The sequence below is a fragment of the Musa acuminata genome, chromosome BXJ3-8 (genome assembly GCF_036884655.1).
Source record: "Musa acuminata AAA Group cultivar baxijiao chromosome BXJ3-8, Cavendish_Baxijiao_AAA, whole genome shotgun sequence".
Classification (NCBI taxonomy): domain Eukaryota; kingdom Viridiplantae; phylum Streptophyta; class Magnoliopsida; order Zingiberales; family Musaceae; genus Musa; species Musa acuminata.
Window position 1 is genome coordinate 12,307,605 of NC_088356.1, and position 13,133 is coordinate 12,320,737.

The following is a 13,133-nucleotide window of genomic DNA, read 5'->3' on the forward strand; positions in this document are numbered from 1 at the left end:
TTGCACTATGGTCGAGCCAACCAAACTGCTCTTGGCCTGGTCCGATGTGATTGGGTTGGGTTTATTTGGTCAGCTGCAAGGTTCATAAACTTCTAGTTTTTGGTTCATGAGATGGACTTGGGACTTGGCTGACATACCTTTCTACAACTTGCAGAAAAATTGCTGGATGGACTATGATGCCATGAGTAATCTCTGAAGTAAAACAGGACAGTCATTTGCGAACCTCAGTGCCCTTTTCACTCAGGTGCGTCTTGGGGCTCAATTCGTCTTGTGCTATATGCCTAAGGTAGTTGTTTCACATGGTAGATGAGTTCCCATTTAGCCTTGTCCAACATGCCATTATGTTTCAATTGTTTTTGACAACTTATACTCTCTAATCACTCTACTTTGGCTCAACTTTGGTTGAAGCCAGATCATGTTATTTGGAGTTCAGTAAACTAGTTAAGGCTTGAGTAGACAAAGGGGCTTCCATTTACTTACAGTCTTGTACGAAATTTAGCCAAATGATAATAAAAGGATGAATCTAGTACATGCATGAAGCATTATCTATACATGTAGGGATGTTATTTTCGTGACTCAAGCCCTGATCATCAAAATAAAAATAAAGAAAACAATCTAGGATCAGTGAAGTCGTGCAAACTGAAGATTTTATGGGTTAACATTAGTTGGGGTTAGGTTGAGACTGATCCAAATGCTAATCTGACTTTGAGCTACCATTCAAATGACCTAACCTAGCCCATTTGTTGGCTTCGGACAGTCAGACATGAGTTGATATGATTCCACTCCATAATTTATTACATATTTCAATTGCAACGACCTTTGGCATCATCACTCATCCCTCAAAATTTTGTGGTCCTAAACACAAATGGTGGTGCAGTAACTAGGATGAGGACAGCTCATTAGCTTGAAGCTCACTGAAATGAAGGTGGTCCTTCCTCTGTACAGATAAGAGAGTCATGATCATGAACAATGGAAGGTGTAGGGTAATGGGACAAAGGGAAGGGGTGGATCATGGAGGACTCCAAGTCCCCATCCACCTTGAATCCAAACACCACTTGTGCTTTACTTGCTTGGAAAGGCTAGTAAGTAACCTTTTGGTGGTCCTCTGTGAGGGATGGAGCCCTCCATCCAACTTTCCTTGTCATTAATGTGCATGCCTAGCCACCCTTGAAAAGAAAAACTTGGGCACATGAGTCATGACTCCTCCTGGCCTATTCCATTATTGTATCTTCCTCTGTTCATCTCTACATCGTCACTTATTGCCTTTTGTCTTCTTGGGCCTGCATGGAGGAGGAATTTCGGGCAAAAAAAGATGTGCCATTAATTGTTCAATGCTGTTAATGTCTTATATATTTTTGAGAAATTCTTAAATGGATTGGGTCGGAACAAAACAAAAATGGTTCTGAAAGCTACGCCATCGTCTATGTATTTCTCTCACCGAACGAAAAGAAATTGTATTCTCTTCTTCTTTTCATCATCCTCCTCCACAATCATTCCGACCCAAAACTAATAACCTCTGGTTATATTTTCTTTCTTCTGCTTCTGCTTCTTGTTCTTGTGACAATCAAAAGTGCTGTAGGATCTTTATCTGCTGCGTTAACATCAGCAGTGGCCAGGTTTTAGATACCATGATCAAAATACTGATGATGCTGTGGAAGAATACCTGTTCTGAGAGTGTTTGCTATGTTGGTACTGCCCTATTTGTCCTAAACATCCAGCCTCGGAGAACCACCTTGTCGAGGCTGAACATGATTCTGTCTAAAAACAATCCTCCAGATTTTAGCTCTTCTTTGGTCAAGGCAGAAAAGTTTTGGCCATCTCCTGTGGAGGTGGCCACCATGCATTGCTAGGGTCAATATTAGTGTCTTTTCCCTGATTGTTAACAAAGCCATTTCCTCATATCAAAACGTTTTGGTGTCAAAAGTCTTCCCATCTCCCACGGCCTTAATCGGTGTTATTTATTTTCAGTACTTATCCGAACTAAGACTGGGATACCTACTTGTCTATTCGAACCTGGTTTAAGCGGGTCAGGTAGATGTGGCTCATTGGCAACCTCTAAATTTGTTATGGCTTGTGTGCTACATAGAGATGATGTGTTTAACACATGAGATGATGGATTTATTGTACCATGAGGTTTGCTTGTGGATGAGATGCTGTGCTCTAATAGATTGTGGATTCAAGTCTTCGAAGGCCCCCATCAAGTTCTTATTCTGAAATAGCAGAACGATGGTTATGACTCACGATTTCCATGTCCTTTTCATGTGGAAGATGCCATGATAGTAAGCAACCATTAGTTAGCTTCGACCAAGTCCTTGGAGTCTGCTGCCCGCACTTTTCTGTGGTCAAGCTAAAGCTAAGGATCGAGGTGGGTCGAAAGGAGGAGGTAAAAGCAAGGCATGCAACCCAAAAGAAAAGGAAAGCGAGATGGAAGACGAGGGAGGGAGAGAGGGCCTGCTTTCCGAGGTCGCTCCCACGTCAAACACCCAAGAAAATTGCTGCCCCTCTGTGGGGGCGTGACCGACCATTCTTCTTCTCCTCTTCCTTTTTTCCTTCACTATCGCGATCCATGTCCTCCGAGACTTGCACTCAGTCTTGCTCCTTTCGCACGAGTACAGACGAACGTGTGGTATAATTAGTATAATTATTATTATAGAGGAGGCAAAAGCAAACCCTATCCCCCTTTTTGTCACTATTCTTCCCTCGGGGCTGCTACTGAAACTATGACGTGTAGAGCATACAACATGCTGTGCTCTTTCTTAATGAGTTCCTCATCATCAGTTCTTCTGCACTAAGAGTGGGAAGGAACAGTGCAACCGCGACTCTAATGAAGAGAGAGAGAGACTGGCCACCAGAATGTCTCGCAAAGTCGGAGATCAGTACGAAACCATGATGTGTGCATCATAATACCTACACGGACAAAGTCGTCAGACATGTCTGTCACCGAAGTTACTGTTCCATATACTGTACACGATCTAATTGTTCGCCCCATGGCTATCCGATTGGGACCACCGATGCTTTGTTTGTCCATGCAAGTTTATGGTGGTGCGTAACCTTCACACCATTATCTTTAATTCGAACGTCAAGTTATACGGAGCTATCAAAGTGACTTGCATTCAAGATCACTGCGAGAGATGTGATGCAGGATATAAAGGATTATTAGTATTAGTTGGTGAAAGATTTGATATGATAGGGAGGTCCAAATGCTTCGCGAGAAACCATGTCTGGGCTTGCCAGCCTTTTCAGACTCTTTGTCGTTGAGTGTCAGCTCGGCCGCCGCTATCGTTTACTATAGCCTTTCATGCCTCTTCTCTCTCTCTCTCTCTCGCTCTCGCTCTCGCTCTCCCTGCCCCTTGATCTTTTCATCTGCCTGCCGACTTGTGAACTCCATTGCTTTGATATGTGACTTGGAATGGGGGCATCTGCCACAAGCCATGCGTCTCCTTCGCTTCTTAAGAAAGCCATGAGGGATATCTGAACCCGGTTGATTCCCACGTGGGAGAAGCTGAAAACAGATTCCAACCGATATGATCATCTTCACTGAATCCGCCTTCACGAATTTTGTTAAGGTTAGATTTAGGATGTTAAGAGTTCATCTGATTTGATTTCCTTTATATAATATACATTTGAATCATAAGTGTTTTTTTTTCTTCAACTGCTCATCTTGCGGGAATACATTTTATGTTAAAATTATTTACAACGACGGAGACCGGTCTTAGTTTACTGCTTATATACACCGCCACCCAAAACATGTCCACATGCACAGCAAGACCGCATAAGCTTGTCGACGTCGTCGTCGTCTTTCTTTTTCCGTGGATGACCGGAGTTTCCACGCTTTGGTCCACACCAATAATGCATCGGTTGCGTCGACTGTAGACTGATCGCTACACGATAAAGCCGTGCCACTCCATGCATTAATCTCGCAACGTGTACATCATGCCCGTGTCAAACCTTCTCTTCAACAGGGAGTGGGATTTACGTTGCCTGTCACTGCACACTTGCCGGACTCATCTCTTTTCGCAAACTAACGTGTACAACACCAAAAAATGACGAGCTCCATTGAGAAATCAACCCCTCTCATTGCACGATGCGCGCACATACACACACACATCGGCATCAGTGCTTTCTCTGAAATCGTGTGACCACCAACGTCAAATAGTGTGTCGTGTGGAACAATGTGTAAATGAATAGGGTACTGAGGAACAAAGAGGAAAGAGTCCAATAACGGTGGTGCTCGGTGCGAAGTAATTCGATATTTGACTTGGGATAACGATTTATGAGAACCTGGCATCAACTTGAACTAACAATTCCACCCAATTTCTCCTTCTTCCGCCTTGCCTTGAAGCTTACAATGAACGACGAAATCAGCGTGCAGACTCCGGCTTCTTTGCCCTTCTACCAAACCAAATACATATATATATATATATATATATATATATATATATATATATATATATATATATATATATATATATATATATATATATATATATATATATATATATATATATATATATCAAGAGAGAGAGAGAGAGAGAGAGGAGTGGGTAAAGGACAAGGAAAGGCATGCACAAGCGACGCAGCTGTTGGAGTGCGTTGGATGACGCGAATCTCAAAGCGTCGGTTCAAGACAAGCAGATCCGAGAGACGTCGGCGACTTCGAGTCAAGGGACGACGTTGCCAAGTCATGGGATCGCGAGTGCACTATTGTGGATGTTTTGACGGGTCCCACTCGTATTGGCCAATCGTAGGGAGCCGTGCCGTCCTCCTCGTTGACCCTGACGTGAAGTCCCTCCGTGCACACCGTCTCGCGCCATCTCTCCGCGACGGCGGATCCAATGGCGCTGCAAGTTGGGAACGGGAAACGTGAGTTTCGTTCGTAGGCTACCCCGTTTCTCGTTTCCCGTTTCGAGTTCCTTTTATCGTTTCCCCCGCCGCCGCCATGGCACATCCCTCACGCTGACGCCACAACGGATCTTCTCTCTCTCTCTCTCTCTCTCCTCACTTGGACCAGACGCCCCAAAGAATGAGATAGCTCATTACCTGCAGCGGCACACAATTGAAATTGGATAGATGTTCTCTTTCTTCTTTATTCACTCCTCTTGTTTTCTGTCCCACTTTTGTTTTGCTGTTTCTCCTCTTCTCTCTCTCCCTTCCCTTATCTTACCCTCCGTCGTCTTCCTCATCCACCTCGTAGCTCCTGACAATGGCCAGGCCACACGAGATGCAACTTTTGCGCTTCGAGGATCGCATCGAACCCACATGCACCATCACAGAGGTGGATTTCTTCTCCCAGGATCACCGACGGGCCGTCGCCGAAGCCGGAGCTTCTCCTGCTTCACCAAAAGACCATCAGCGAGTAGAGGAGGAGGAGAAGGAGGAGGAGGAGGAGGAAGACTCGCCGGCTCATGGACTCACGGGTATCAACGTAAGCCCTCGCTCTTTACACCTCATCTACGTGTACTTAAGACGAATCATGACCCTTTTTAGTTCCAAGAAATCCTTTTGATATTGCTCACTTGCTTCATGGTAAAATAAGATCTCTAATCGTATGCCTATCAAATAGGAGATGACGATTTCTCTTTCCTTCTCTTCAGATTGGATTGAATCTTGTGCCGTCGAACGCTCAGGCTGGCCAATCTGTCATCGCGGAGAATGAGAAACCAGAAAACAAGGTAGCTTTTTCTTGGATCGACGTGATAACATCTCAGATGATTCATTTTAGGGCTTTTGTTTTTGCAGTCTAAAGCGATTCACTTGGATCTTTGTTCCTTTTTGTTTTTGTTTTTGCGTTGGTACTTGGTGTGGACTTATAATAACTCCAAAGGTGCAGATCTTGACCCTTCAAAGAGAGTTGAGCCAAGTCAACGAGGAAAACCGGAGATTGAGAAGCATGCTGGATCAGCTCACAAAGAGTTACACCGCCCTGCACACCCAGCTTCTTCAAGTAATGCAACAAAGGGAAGTCCACGAGATTCGACGAGGACAGGTCTTTTGCTCGTTTCTTTTGGAACACTTGGATTCATTTTTGGAAAAAAATTTAGTATAGATTCAGTGCAGTTATATCCATGGTTTTTGCATCTCATCCAAATAACTCTCAAGATTAATGGATACCATATATAAAAACACACACACACACACACACAAAAGAAGAAGCAGCAACAGACGATGGACCAATTACTAATATCTTTGAAGGTGTTTGATCATGAAATTTCACCGATTTCTGATCGCTGATTCCATTTCACACGCTTTTCAATTTTGTTTATCGTGTGAATGGCATCTGCTTCTGCGTGGAATTACAACTGCAGAGCTACGATGACCGTAAAGACCCACCGTTTTCTCTCGATGTTCTCACTTTCTTTACTGCAGGTCGATTTGATCGACTTATCCCCCTTTCATTATGACTTTCACAGCCCCCTGTCTGCCTCCAGCCTTTACTATCATTAAAATAATACACGAATTATTTCTGCAAACATCACTTTTCAATAATTTGCGAGCCTTTGCCGCTATCTGTTCTTGATCTAATATTTCATTCCAAGTATTCTTTAGTCCATTCGTAAAATTGAGGTGTTTGATATGTCCTTGAAAGGATGGCAAGCCCGGTGTGCCAAGTCGAGGAGAACTATTGGCCCATCAATTCATGGAACCTGCTCCTACTCGCCTGCTGAATACCGGCCAACGCCAAGACGACGATGACGGCGAACACTCATCGTCACGCAATAAAAACTCTAGCGATCGAGGCGTCGTCCCATTTCCGCAAACACATCTTCCTCACGTAGATGCCTCCTCGGAGCATACGTCGCCGAGCTTGGAGGAAGGCAAGAGCCCTAGGCTGATGCACGAAAGGAGCACCGATACAGCTTCTGAGGCCCCGTGCCGGCGAGCAAGAGTCTCGGTGCGTGCTCGATCGGATGCGCCGATGGTAATAGAATATGTTATGATTTGTCTCTGTGTGACTTCTGCATCGATCAATACTGCTCGACACACAGTTCCAGTCAGGACTGTGGTTATGTAGAGCTAAAACGACATCAGACCTAATAAGAAGGTTGCTGTGGGTTGCAGATCAATGATGGCTGTCAATGGAGGAAGTATGGCCAGAAGATGGCGAAGGGCAATCCTTGTCCGCGGGCCTACTATCGATGCACTATGGCCATCGCGTGCCCGGTTAGGAAGCAGGTAGGGAATCAATTATGAATCCAGAACTTGCATTACGATACCTCACTACAACTCCATGATCAATCATTTGTTTCTGAATTCAAGCATCTCAGTTGTATACTTCCTTCCTCTACCGATGACATCTCCCTGGGTTCACTGGTGCAATAGGTGCAGAGATGTGCGGAGGACAAGACCATCCTTGTGACCACCTACGAGGGCAACCACAATCATCCCCTCCCTCCCGCCGCGACGGTGATGGCGAATACCACGTCCTCGGCTGCGGCCATGCTGCTCTCCGGTTCCACCACCAGCGAGGACTCGCTCATGGCCCCTGCGGCTGGCAGCTTCTTGCACCCCTCAACCTATGCCTCCACCATGGCCGCCCTCTCCGCCTCCGCCCCGTTCCCCACCATCACCCTCGACCTAACTCAGACTGCGAACCAGCTGCAACTGCTTCAGCGACCGCAACATCCGGTGGTGCCGCTCTCCATGTACGGCCTCCCGCAGAAGCTTCCAGGGTTGATGGTCGGGCCGCAGGCGTCACTGCCGTTCCGCCCGCAGCAGCAGTCGATGGTCGAGACAGTCACTGCGGCGATCACAACCGATCCAAACTTCACCGCCGCCTTGGCCGCCGCCATCACGTCCGTCATGGGAGCTCCAGGGACTACCAACGGCGCTAGCGGCAGCAATGCAACCTCGATCGGGCCTGCCATCGTGCCTGAGTCTCCTCAGTGTCCAAAGTCCTGCACCACCTTCTCCATCAACTAAAAGTGCTGGTGCTGGTGCTGGTGTTTCATCCGACCCAGGACGAGCATACTCTGATACAGCCAAAGAAGGTATACCTAAATAGATATATATACGCATAAAAAGAGAAAACAAAGAGCTTGAATTGGAATGAATGATTTTTGTTTCAACATTTTAAGTTAGTCGGGAAGGCCTGAAAGATATTTGTACATATTATAGCTCTGATCACTATGAACAAGCAAGCGATTTCTTCTTTATTTTCTTTTTGGGACTGTATATTGTATTAACAAAGTAAACATTATCAAATAAAAAAGATAATGTAGCAATAATGAAGTAATCCGCAACAACTCTTCATCATTTAGTATTCAGTTACCTGTGCGCTCGCTGCCATATCATATCTCTCTCTCTCTCTCTCTCTCTCTCTCTGTTTCTTAAAGCTTCGTCAATTAGTGTTCGTCAGACTTCAATGGGAATCTCATGGTATTCCTGTAACTTAAAAGAAGGCTTCTCGTCTTCCTCACCATTAAGACACATCCTTAACGTTGGCAGCAGCCACGCATCTCTCGCTCCGCTACTATAAATACGAGCCCATGCACGGTATACCTTGTTTGTATCAACCCTGGTTTCTCCTTCTCTTCTCCATGGCTCTCTTCCCCAAGCTCTTCCTCGCCATGCTGTTCCTAACCATCTCGGCGTTGGCGGTGGTCCCTGATTTTACGGAGGCCCGGACCGTGGCGCAACAACTCCAGCTGGTAGAACGGCTGCAGTCCGACGGACTGAAGGTGTGCTGGGACTCTCTGATGGAGCTCAGATCGTGCACCGGAGAAGTCATCCTTTTCTTCCTCAACGGCGAGACGTACCTGGGACCGAGCTGCTGCCGAGCCATTCGGGTCATCGTGCATCACTGCTGGGCCGCCGAGGTCATGCTTGCTGCCCTTGGTTTCACGCCCCAGGAAGGCGATGTGCTTCGAGGGTACTGCGACGCCGAGGCTTCTTCGGGTGCCTCTCCTCCGCCGCCACCGCCGGTCGCTTACGCTCCTCTGCCGGAGCACTTGGTGCACTAGGCTGTACTCCGAGGCTACAACTACAAGCTTTTGTGGTCTTGCATCCGTGGTTGTTTGGGTTTCATGGAGTTTGATGTTGGTTCTAAGACAGCTGCCAAGGAAACGATAAGCATATGGGTTGGAATAAACATTATATATATATATATATATATATATCTTTTTTTATCAGATCTGTAGTATTATTATGGTGTCAATGTCGCCATAAGCTCTTCGACGATATGCCTTCGCAATATGATAATCGGTTTTAGTCTAATCATCTAATCAAACGAACGGCTAGGATCGGTTCTTCTCAGACAGATTTTAACCGTCGGATGCTTCGTTCATGTGAGATGTTCCTTATTAAGGTTCCCCGTCTCGTCATCTTCTTCTCGATCGAACAACTAGGGTTTTACGGGGTTCAATTAGATCTCGTCCGGTCTTGGGACGAGCATGGCCAAGAAGAGGAGGAGTTCGCTTAGGCCGGTGAAGGCTTCGAATGGATCTCCACAGCATCAGTACGATTCGCCTCACTTCCCACGTTTCCTCTTTACTTTTCTTGCAGAATCTTGGTCGATCAATTTAGAGTTCCTATTGTGAGCAGAGCGAGCTCAGACTGCTTCGAAGGAGAGCGCCTCGACAATCTTCTGTCGCAACTCGCCAAGTATATCCCTCACACTATATGTACTTTGTGGCTCCTCTTCTGGTTTTCCTGCTCACAAGTAATGTGGGTTTTGTTAGGAGTATAGAGTTGGCTAAACTATCCAAAGGGGAGTTACCTGAAAAGATATGGATCAAGGTACTGCTATTTGTTCGACTTGTCAGTCATAAGGAGTTCGAATTCTTCGTGCTTTATGATGGATTTGGGTAATTTTAGTAGTATCTCTATTGAATCTGCTATACGCAGCAACAATTCGCTGTGGGGGTCAATGATGTAACGCGTGTGCTTGAGAGGATGGTCGAAGCTGAGACGGGATGCCAATCTAACGAAGAGCCAAAGAATAGTAAAGCTCCTTTGGTACCACTCCAGGTTAACTACTTGTCTGGCTGTGATTCTTTTTATGCCTCTGCCAAAGGAGTTTGATTCAGGACTGTATATCTTAAGCTACATGTCTGGTGATATTCATGATTTGTGGCAGGAACTACGGTTTTTGAATTGGTTGAGTTTCCTATGTCTAATCCCAAATTGATGACATTTTTTTTGAGAGACGTATGTTGTGTCCGTGGTTGATTTTCTCTTCAGATTACTTCTTATCGGAAATATCCTAGACTAATCACTGTGGACTGATATGAGTGTTATTTAGGCTTGTTCATTTGGATTTTCCTAAGAAAACATTTGCAGGTCCAATGGCAACATTCAGCACTAAATATGAAATTAGCCTAGAAAATCTTTTGTACTGGTTAATTTTTTAAGCATCCGAACAGAGACATTAGAATAGTGATGATCCATGTGTAGTTTCGATTGCTTTTTCGCTTGAAGCAATAGTGTTTCGGCAATATGCCCTCTTGGATTAATTAATGCCTAATGTCATCATTGCTGTCAAAATGCACAAGGTTGTCTTAACATGACAGATACAAGCTACATTCCCTCTTTTTGTGTTTTGTAAAGCTTGTGTACGATGACTTAGTTCTTTGCTCTTTTGGATTTTGTTGGCTCATAAGTTTATTCATTCTCTATTACTTGCCAACTACTCTGGAAATGGAGTTGTTTTGTTTCCTAATTGGGTGTTGAATAATGCATGAAAAAATAATGTGAAAAAAATTTACAGTGGCCTGGAACAAATAGTGTGCTTGGTTGAATTAATGTGTGCTCAGATAAGGGTTTGTCCAACCGATAACAGGCAAGCCTTTTAGCATTCCTATGTTTATGAAGATTAACTGACTCGGATGTTCTTTGGTATAAATCTGCTTATAGAGACGAATGCATGCTCTTGGAACAATTTGTGGCTGTGCTATGTATGCATTTCTTTGGACATGCTCAGAGGAAAGTTATACATGCTATGGTTAGACTATTTGAGATAATTGAAATCAATAGTGCAAGGAACGATAGGGACCTAAGAAAACTCACTAGAAACAATGAAAAAAGATCTAATTTGCCTTGCACAGAGAATTTTGGCTATAAGAGAATTGTTGTAGTTATTATATCATTCCTCATTCTGGTCTATAATAGAAATTTTATGCCGAACCTGAGTCTTGTGCTCATGCATCAACAGGCAAGAGTTGAGATCACTTCCAGAATAACAGTCAGGCTAATTATATTGTTTCCTACTATGTTGTGGCATCTTAGTATTGATAGAGTTGTTCAAAACCATCTAGGAGCTATTTAATGGACAAAACGGATTCCATTCACTATAGAGCAAATTAAGTCCTTATATTCAGGACTGACTGCGGATGCTAGTAACTGTACACATTCAAAATTGGAATTGGCTGCATGAGTTTGAACTAGTAGTAGTCAGGGGTTGATTTCCTTTAAATGAACCATGGTTTAAAATCTTGGTTTGCTACTGGTTTCATAGCTTGTCAGACTTGTGTAGTGTTGACGTATGATAGGTGGTACCAACCTGTACCTCTTGATATCAGTTGAATAAATTTAAAAATTATTACGAATACTGTATCTTGTGGTCCGATAAGATCTATCGTTGGACTGATATATCAGTACATATCGGTTCAATTGTTATTTGAAACAGGAAATTGGGCATCCCTTATAGTCTTATATCTTCTATTACTACAAAGTATTCCATTCCATAAACTAATGAATTATATAAAAATGCAATTTTCTAATCATCTTTGGCAATGTGTATATTTTGTCATATGTGCATTAATCATCAGAACTTTTTTTTTTTTAATTTGTCCTCTAGGTCTGCTATTTATTTGATCTTTCTGAAAATTCTGTTGATGTAGAATATGCTTATAAGCATCCAATTTAACTGGAATAGAAGATTTTTTATGTTGCCTCCTGTTTCCTTTATTTTGGGGTGGTGTAAATAGGCGGTGATATTAGCTGCTGATTGCAACCCACGGTGGTTGACAAAGCATATCCCAAGTTTGGCATCTTCCACACAGGTTCCTATGATCCTTGTGAAGGATAATAAAAGAGGTTCTTTGAGACTGGGTGAACTGGTGAAGTTGAAGACAGCAATGGCTATTGGAATAAAGGTCAACGTCCTTTTTCCCCATACCTTGACTTGTTTAAGACTTATGCTGAATGCCTTATTTTCCCTTCTCTTTCACCATCTTACGTTTTTCCTATCTTTTATTGTGGATTGCACTTTACATACTATGGTTATTGCTTTCTTGTCTTGTCTAGGCCAAAGGAAGCAGAATTAATGAAACTGTTGATGAAGTTCTCGGTGGTGCTACTTCAGCAGAAGATACTCTTGAAATGGCTCAGCAAATTCGCACTTGAGTTTTATGGAAATCTTGCAATTTGTTTGCACGAGGAAGCTTCAATTTATTGGTGTAAAGCTTGGTTAAAGAGCCTGATGCGGCAGAGATCTAGGATGTCATTAACCACAGTGTTGTTCATTTGCAAGGATCTGGTTCATCTGATTTAGCTTCGGAGAATTAACTTTTTCTGAGGTAAAAGACGCTAGACCGCAGATTTTTGGTGCTGATGCACAAGTCATCGAACAACAGTAAATACATCAACAGCTTAAGTACATTTCTGTAGTTTCGTGTCTTTCAACTCTCATCATATACGAGGCTAGTGAAGTTTTAGAGTTCTCCAATTTATTAATTCTTTCCGCCAGCAAAGTTTGTCGCATTTGATAAAGTATTTCTCATGTGGAAGGAAGATATGGATTTGTAGTTAAGGAGGCAATATTGATTTTGGCAAGACCAGGTGGAATTTGTTTAAGCTGGTCTTCTCTAGCTTTGCCTTTTCCTAGTATATGGTTCTCGGATGTGCTGTGCTGTGCCGTGCCGACTTGTATAAATGTTGGTTTAAATTCAAGCAGTGGTTTCTTGCCCAATAGCATCAGGCATTACCCGATCAATTTGTATGGTTGATAAGTTCTGGGCTTGAGTCCGTATAAATATGTATTGTATTCCGATTAATATAATAGAAGATTATAATCATTATGCAATCTTCAGCCGTGGATCGTTTAGTCCCGTGGATACCACGTGCTTTAACAAAGCCGGTGCCAGATATTTCGTGTCCGCTATACATTGGCCAAATGCTACCCACACAGATCCCAC

At 43.7% G+C, this 13,133-nt stretch overlaps 3 protein-coding genes across 6 annotated transcripts; all 3 read left to right on the forward strand.

Annotated features, from left to right (window-relative positions):
* The first annotated feature begins 5,071 nt into the window (after positions 1–5,071).
* Positions 5,072–8,264, forward strand: LOC135644691 (transcription factor WRKY5-like). Of its 3 annotated transcripts, none has more exons than XM_065162510.1 (6): positions 5,072–5,425; positions 5,595–5,672; positions 5,825–5,986; positions 6,587–6,919; positions 7,060–7,173; positions 7,321–8,264. In XM_065162510.1, exons 1-6 carry the CDS (start codon positions 5,204–5,206, stop codon positions 7,918–7,920), a joined length of 1,509 nt encoding a protein of 502 aa, XP_065018582.1. In that variant the 5' UTR covers positions 5,072–5,203; the 3' UTR covers positions 7,921–8,264. The 3 variants fall into 3 exon arrangements, with proteins under 3 accessions (XP_065018582.1, XP_065018583.1, XP_065018584.1); XM_065162511.1 differs by having other exon boundaries at positions 5,831–5,986; XM_065162512.1 differs by having other exon boundaries at positions 6,587–6,892; positions 7,321–8,153.
* Positions 8,265–8,537: 273 nt separating this feature from the next.
* Positions 8,538–8,960, forward strand: LOC135644143 (egg cell-secreted protein 1.4-like). The gene has a single exon (XM_065161604.1). The coding sequence runs from the start codon at positions 8,538–8,540 to the stop codon at positions 8,958–8,960; it is 423 nt and encodes a 140-aa protein (XP_065017676.1).
* A 357-nt stretch (positions 8,961–9,317) lies between these two features.
* LOC135645025 (uncharacterized) lies at positions 9,318–12,822 on the forward strand. 2 transcript variants are annotated; one of them, XM_065163055.1, is made up of 6 exons: positions 9,318–9,454; positions 9,541–9,600; positions 9,678–9,735; positions 9,844–9,966; positions 11,925–12,092; positions 12,244–12,822. In XM_065163055.1, the coding sequence occupies exons 1-6, from the start codon at positions 9,390–9,392 to the stop codon at positions 12,340–12,342; spliced, it is 573 nt and encodes a 190-aa protein (XP_065019127.1). In that variant the 5' UTR covers positions 9,318–9,389; the 3' UTR covers positions 12,343–12,822. The 2 variants fall into 2 exon arrangements, with proteins under 2 accessions (XP_065019127.1, XP_065019126.1); XM_065163054.1 differs by having other exon boundaries at positions 11,925–12,822.
* The last annotated feature ends 311 nt before the right edge of the window (positions 12,823–13,133 follow it).